General features: G+C 36.9%; 1 protein-coding gene across 1 annotated transcript; it reads right to left on the minus strand.

Annotated features, from left to right (window-relative positions):
* Positions 1-1,570: 1,570 nt before the first annotated feature.
* LOC142638746 (uncharacterized) lies at positions 1,571-7,253 on the minus strand. The gene is made up of 7 exons (XM_075812812.1): positions 6,881-7,253; positions 6,692-6,794; positions 5,032-6,165; positions 4,651-4,713; positions 4,305-4,510; positions 3,864-3,982; positions 1,571-2,000 (listed from the first exon to the last, which is right to left on the minus strand). Exons 1-7 carry the CDS (start codon positions 6,935-6,937, stop codon positions 1,892-1,894), a joined length of 1,791 nt encoding a protein of 596 aa, XP_075668927.1. The 5' UTR covers positions 6,938-7,253; the 3' UTR covers positions 1,571-1,891.
* Positions 7,254-7,508: the final 255 nt, after the last annotated feature.

The raw sequence follows: 7,508 nt of genomic DNA on the forward strand, positions 1-7,508 counted from the left end.
ATCCTACACACTATTAGATAAATGTATGTTATAGTTAGTGTACAGAGCTCCCATGTTTAGGAGGTTTAGAAGAAGTGATTGGTAAATAAATTTAAGCCTTTGTTTTTTTGAGAGGCTGATTCTCAAACTCTAACTCCCAATCCTAAACACTATTAGATACAGGTAGGGCTGTCTAGTCAACCGTGGGACCTAACCCACCCGCCTCTGCCGACCGCACCCGAACCACTGCTGACCGAACCGACTTCTTCGACGGTCCGTGACAATTTGGTTCCTCCAAAACCCAACTTTGACGGGTTGGATGTCAGTTCTCTTTCAAAATCCGAGAAACCTGATCCGACTGACTCACAAATATTCCGACGATATTTGATAAATCCGGCAAGTTTTGAGATGTTTTTTGGCTAGATTTCGCTAGATCTAGCCGAGTTCTTGGCTAGATCCGACGAGATTTCGCTAGATCTAATCGAGATCTTGGCTATTTTTGGTGAAATCTCCAAAGATTTTGGCCGATTTTCATCGTCTAGCCAGTTTTGAGATGATTTTTGGCTAGATCCGGCAAGATTTTGCTAGATGTAGTTGATTACTTGGCTAGATCTAGCGAGATTTTGCCAGATCTAGTCAAGATCTTTGCTATTTCCAGCGAAATCTCAAAGGATTTTGGTCGATTTTCATCGTTTTCTCGCCGATTTTCTCTATTTTCCAAATCTCGTCTTTGACTGTACCCGACCGCCGTTTGTTGCTGTTCCAACCTGTCCAAACTGATCATCCTCTCAGTCGGCAGCGAGTTGAAAGTTTGTCCAACTGATCTGGTCAGGTCAGATGCGGGTTAAGCCTAAACCCGATCTGACCCGACCTGACCTGTGGACAGGCCTAAATACAGGAATTGTAATCTTTAACTCTAAAATAGACTGTCCATTTCACTTCTATTCCATTTTTATATGAGTGGAAGCAGTATTTAGTCCAAACTCCGAAGGCCATTGGCCTTTTCTCTCTCTCTCTGCTGTGAGCTTGCATCCTCAATCACCACCAAATCAATCTTCATTACACTTCTACAAATTACAAGTGAAAACTAGATTGATACCACATTTAACTTTTTTCAATTGTCAACTGCAACCAAAGCTCTCAACTGCAATCAATGCAAACCAATAAAGAGAAGTCATGAATCTACAAAGAATTCGTGGCAAAAAGCCCATTTAAACATGTAAGATAGAGGCATTTGAGGTCTGGAGCATTTGGAATGCTTCTCAGTTTATTTGCAATGGTAGATAGTGTCTTCAAGTAATTAAAATTCACAAGTCATCCATCCTGTTCAACTATATATGAGTGAAGAAGTGCCTTGGACTACGACAAGGAGCTTGTTGCTACCTAGGCCAAGATATAGAAGGATAGAGAAATGACATTCTGATATTTTGGTGAAAATTTCTTCCAAGCTATATCCCCAGCATAGGAACCTTTCTTTATACTTTTCAATGAACATTTTGCAACAATAGATAACAGAAGAAAAGCTAGTAATTGATGAAGTAAAATTCTCATAAAAGACAAATCCAATAAGTGAATACATTTACGGAAGAAATTATTGCCAAGAGGAAGTGCATTAGAAATCTGAAATTCACCAACAGTTGTTCTCTGTCCAGAAAAACAAGGAAAAAAAAAATATTCCCACAAAAAAATTTAATTCATTCAGTTAAGAGTTACAACTACCAGACACTGCCAAGGATATCAAGTAAAAAAAAAAAAAATCTCTTCTAGTCTTACACAGCTCAACAACTCAGAAGAGGCTTATCCACTCAAAGACCTACTAATTAGCTGTTTAATGCACATGGAGGTTTATCAAGGCCTAGTATCATGGAGAAGAGTCAATATAACTAGACAGGGGAAAAGACTGTAGTTAAAGTCAGAAACAGCATACATTCTCTGACAATAAAAAATTGGACGTCGAGTAAATGGAAGCTGCAGCAGCCATAACAGCTAGTTCCCTTTCTGAGCTATCCGCTTTTCTTGATCTGCAAAATGAATAAAATGATAAAATTGTAAAACTAGGGACAAAAATCTTCACAACCAGAACTGACTTTTTTTTATAGGTAATAAAAGTTTTATTGATAGCAAAAGTGCAATGTGTTTACTATTGTAAGCTCACAACAATGCAAAAGATACAATCAAATCAAATGGAAAATCAAACAGAAATAATGAAATCAGACAAGGAAATACAATGTGAGAGACCCCAAATACGAGACCACTCAAATAACTAACTAGTGAAGTCTTCAACAAATCAATAGGTCGCTCAATGTTCTCAAAAATTTGGGCATTGCGTTCTTTCCATGCTTACCACATAAGACACACCGGTGCCATATTCCAAACATTTGAAGAATAATTCCCCAACCAATTCCTCCAAGCGAAAAGAAGAGAGACAATTGCACTCAGCATCACCCACTGAACCCCGAACATAAGAAAAACCTCACTCCACAAAGCATGAGCAAACTTATAGTGGAGTAAAAGATGATCCACAACCAGAACTGACTGAGATCCAACTGTTTCATTTTTTTTTGGTTTGTTTGTCGTTTTTTTCAAATACTCGTGGACCTAAGGGAATACCCCCTGACCACAGCCACCACCCTATACTTATTGGAGTAGTGTACCAATTGTAGGTTTCCCAACAGAAACTTTTTTTCTTTTAGACAGTTCTAATATACAACTCCTGTGTTGTAGGCAAGAGGCATACTGACATACTCATTTAGAATCTAAGACCGACAAACGGGGGCATAATTTCTTTGTGAAACTTCAACGTATATAAAAAAGGAGTTGAAAATGCAAGAGTTAGACTATGAAAAAATTTAGTAATTCCCACACATGAAATCAAGTTTATACTGAAAATTAATCTGTTGACAAGTATACATTAGATCTAGAATTATAAAGGCCATTATTTTATGTGCTTATGATTTCCACAATACTATAATGAAATGCAAGAATAACCTATTAGGGAAAGTTTACTACAACCCGATACAATATGGACATAAATTTGCTAGAATTACAATTCTGACTTCAATGATGAGATCATGGCATGTTAGCAAACAAAAAATGCAATTGACCAAAGAATTCAGTTCTTTGATAAGCAGCAAAGCCTTTATCTATCTTTAAAGAAAAGAAAACAAGTCAACAAAATCAGAAAGAAGCAAAAAAATTGTAAACTTAATAAAGAAAATTTCAAGGAAGCTGTGACACAACCAAAATTACTGCCAGAAAGGAAAGCACATAATCATGTTTTTTTATACAAGTTGGAAACAAATTGTGACTGGCTTAGCATAGGGTGAACTCTTGGCTGTGGTACATCCAAATATGGTAGAAATCATTACACTTGAACTCCTAAGACTCAATTTGGTTAGTGATTTAACATGTTTTTAATAGAAAAAGAGCTTTGGCTTTCCACTGAGCACTTATCTCTGAAGTTCTGTGAGAAATTTTCTGGAAACAATATGAAGGTAAATGCATAATAAGTAGGGCTCATCGTCCTGACTTTCACATGGAAGTACAGCTCAAACTACTCTTTGCAACAGATGTAGGAATATTACGTTTGTCATATTTGCTAACTTCAAGATAGAAACATGCTATAACCTAAGAAATCTTCTCAGACTCAAAATAATTTAAAGTGGTGATAGCCTGATAGGTATTCTCCTCCTTTTAAAAAAGGCACACTGGAATAAGGCATACAACATATACATATACATATATATATATATATATATATATATATATATATATATAATGTAATGTCTACTGGAGCTGAAAAATATGGCGTATAATGTACCACCAGTACATCTAGCTAGTAAAAATAGGTTGATCATAACAGCAGCAACTATAACACACTTTACCTGGGGTCAATTTCTGATGCTCCGAGCAGTTTCAAACCAAAAGGCACATTCCAGTGGACATGTTGCAGGCCTTGGTCACAATGCAGCTGCATTTCTTTTACTTGGTTCAACCAACATTCCTGAAATTCATGATCATAAGGCATTAACTAGCCAGAAATTCATTCCTACTTTTCCATTGAGCAAATTGAGGGTTTTTTTTTATATAATTATTTTACTTAAAAAGGCAAGAATTGCTAGGTTAAAGAAAAGAAAAGAAAGAAAAAAAGAAGCCAAATAGCCGGAGAAAAGATTCACATAAGGTAAATTGTGTGTCCCAAGTTTGTTGACAGTGCATGCAAAGCATGCCTATGTGGCAGATAGTAAGGGTGGGAATTTCATTGTTTCAGATACGGCCAGAATAATTCTGCAAATGAAACAGAAAAATCACTTTCATATACTCACAAGTTGTTTCTCTTCTTCAGCAAGCGCTTTCTCCATCTGATCAAACATTGTGCTCCATCTTGCATGATGCATGTCAGCACTTGCACTATTAGAAAATCTATCAGTAGAGTTCTCATTCTCCTGATTAAATGAGAATTCTTTTGACATCAGGAAAGGCAACTCTGTAGTAATTACAGCTCGAACTCTCTTCTTACTACGCCGCAAAGCTGTATTTGAAGAACAATATACATTATCAAAAAAAAATGCAAGTAAAGCACTCACAAACAGGTGAGGAAAAAAAAAATAATAATAATAATAATAATAAAAAACTCATAACGATCCTGCATGGTGGTGAAAAGGGCATTACCTGAAAGGCGTCCTTTAATATCTTGATGAAGAAGTTCCAACCATTGAGAAGCAACATCAGCAGCTGACAAAAAAAAGCATTCATATCAGCTGAGGTGCTTTTTCTTTCTCATTGCCACATTAAACCAACTTTAATAACTTTGAAATACTTATGCCTAATTACTATAATATCACCTCATCCTCAATCCAACTTATAACCCGTGGAACTAACACATTTTCCTGTTGTACACTCAAATAACTACCTTGCTCCCAACAAAATACAAACTTCTTCTGCAGAACATTTTCTATTTTTTCAATAAAATTTGTGAAAATGAAATAGAGAATGCAGTAGACATTTGAAACAATCAAAGAAACAAAGTTGTAAAGAAAATTGTATACTAACCCTTTATAGAGCTGGCAAAGTTTGCTGCTGATTCCTCATTAGGCAAAGGGCCAGCATTCTCGGATGCCTGATTTGATGACGATAACTTCAGCTCTAACATGTAATCTTGACTGACGAGGGTGGAGTCTGAGTCACAAGTTTTACCACAAATCCTCTCTATCATACTTGGATCACAATGTCCACCTGTGCCCCCAGTAATCAAATTAGAAGATTTACTCATTGCTACAGGATATCCTCTTGTATGTCTGATCCCGGACAAAGAACATAACGATCCATCATCATGAGAAAAGCTGACTTCTTGTGTTCCTGAATCATCCACATTTTCCAGGTCCTTCCTGTTGGCAGCTTCTGTACTTTCACTATTTAGCTGAGCTGCATGTTTGCTTCCAACCTTGCCATTTTCGAGTTTTTCAGACCTCACAAGGGCCTCAATAATGGAGTGGACCTGTTTTTTGTTTCTCACATGGTTTATAATCCCAGGGTTCAATCCATTGAGCAATCCACTTGGAGCAGCAATCTTAGTGAACCGGTCCACTTGTTCTCTCTTTGCAAGCTCCATCTTTTTCTTGATCACATCACTTTTACTTTTCCTAGTCCGTTGCTTTGGCATTGGTATGCCTCCATGAGAAGACGAGAGAAAACCATTTTGCTTCATCTCCCTCCAACGCCGTAGTGGATCTTCATCTCCCTCCACAGTACTCCCACACTCAGAGACGTCTCTTGACTTTGAACGTTCATGAACTTTTAAAGGATAAGATGTGTCCTGGTTCACAGAGCTAGAGACATCTTCTGCATTAAGATCCAAGCTAACGCCTCTGGAGGTTACACAATTATTGTTATTTTCTCTCCCATGGTTCTGAAGCAAAGATAGTTTGCCAGAATTCTCAGCGCATTTCTGAGTATCATTGAAGACAGAATGTTTGGCAGCACAAGCTTCAGCATTGAGATCTAGTGGTCCATGGGCAAGATTGACTGCTATTGGAAATAAGTTATTTCCAGTTTTCTCAGCTTGAGAAGCATCCAAGTCAGATGTTATAGGCACCTCAGTAACTTGGGACATCTCTTCTTCACCAAATGGAGACTGATCACCAGACTCACTGTTTTTCAATGATTTTTGAAAATGGAAATTGATTCCTGTGGCATAAATGCAAGAATTTACTACTTTTGAACAGCTTAAATCCACTGTCCTAGATAGGAAACCAAGAAAGTAACATAAGAAACAGAAAAGATATGGTACATACGTTATATTTGTGTCTCAAAATCAAACCAAATGTGCAACCCATGTAACGTGCTTAAACATCATTATCTGTAATTCATAACTTCCTCTTTTCTTTTTGGATCAACTTCTATTGTAGTTAAAAAAAATTGATTAAGTGCACAAACTGCTTCATCAGAACTCTAAATATATTATTTAATCAGAAGAAAATAAACTGGCAATGCTCATTGTCCACCAAATTTAATACACAAGAGGGGCAAAAAATTCAACTGAAAGAGGAGTGCAAATACTGCTACAATTTAGAAACCTAGACAAAAAATGATTAACTTAAGCTACTAAGCTTCTTTGCAATACATTTCTGACTCAATATTAACCAATCAAGACCCTTTTTTCCACTAATTTCCAAAACCAAAAAGAAAATTCAGAGATTGAAATAAGACTTGCCTTCAGACCTACACACTGATTCAAGATCTCGCATTTTAACCCGCTTACGAGAAAGATCACATTTTTCTTCGAATCCAGCACTGCCCCGCTTCTCACTCACAATCTATAACAACCCAAAATCAAGAAATAAAAAACATGTACCTAAGAAACAAAAATAACACGAGAGCAAGAGGGAACCAACCAACCAACCTTTGAATCCGATCTGGGTATCAATAAAGAGCGCTCCCCTTGATCCTTCGTTTTCATTTCAAACACAATACTTTTGGCACTCACACCCTTTTATCAAAACAAACAAATCTGGATTGTGGGCTTCAGAATTGACAAAAATATGAGAAAATATCAAATGGGTCAAGAACAAAAATGAATCTTTGTTATTGTTCTATGCGGAGATAAAGATTGAAACTTGGTTGATCTAGTGGGCTAGGGTTGAGATAATCTTTGTTTTCGGAGATTTGATTAGTAGTAAAAGTAGTGTTAATTTGGATTTGGATTTGAATTGGAGAGGGAGAGCGCGCTTTGCAATTTGCAAACGCCGAAGGTTGTCTCTCAGTAGTAGTGATTCAATTACTAATAAGTGTTCTAGAGTTTTATTATTATTAAGTTATTGTTTTTTTTGGAGGGCAACAACGTGGGTGTGTTTTCAAATTCAAATGAGGTTGGAGAAGTGGAGGGACTTTTATTTCAAACCCAACAACAATGCCACGCCATCTCACAATTTTCCCACGCGTTTCTAATTTCTATCCCACACCATTCTCCACTCCACGCCACCTTAACTCACTTTGATTATTAGGAGGGTTATTTACAGTTACATGTTACT

This window comes from Castanea sativa, chromosome 6 (assembly GCF_040712315.1).
Source record: "Castanea sativa cultivar Marrone di Chiusa Pesio chromosome 6, ASM4071231v1".
Classification (NCBI taxonomy): Eukaryota; Viridiplantae; Streptophyta; class Magnoliopsida; order Fagales; family Fagaceae; genus Castanea; species Castanea sativa.

Coding starts and splice junctions, on each gene's coding strand:
- LOC142638746 (XM_075812812.1), bottom strand. CDS start 6,937: ATGAAAACGAAGGATCAAGGGGAGCGCTCTTTATTGATACCCAGATCG. Junction 4,714..5,031: donor CTTTGCCAGCTCTATAAAGG/GTTAGTATACAA, acceptor TTTTTTTGTCAG/CTGCTGATGTTGCTTCTCAA. Junction 2,001..3,863: donor GCATCAGAAATTGACCCCAG/GTAAAGTGTGTT, acceptor TTCATTTTGCAG/ATCAAGAAAAGCGGATAGCT.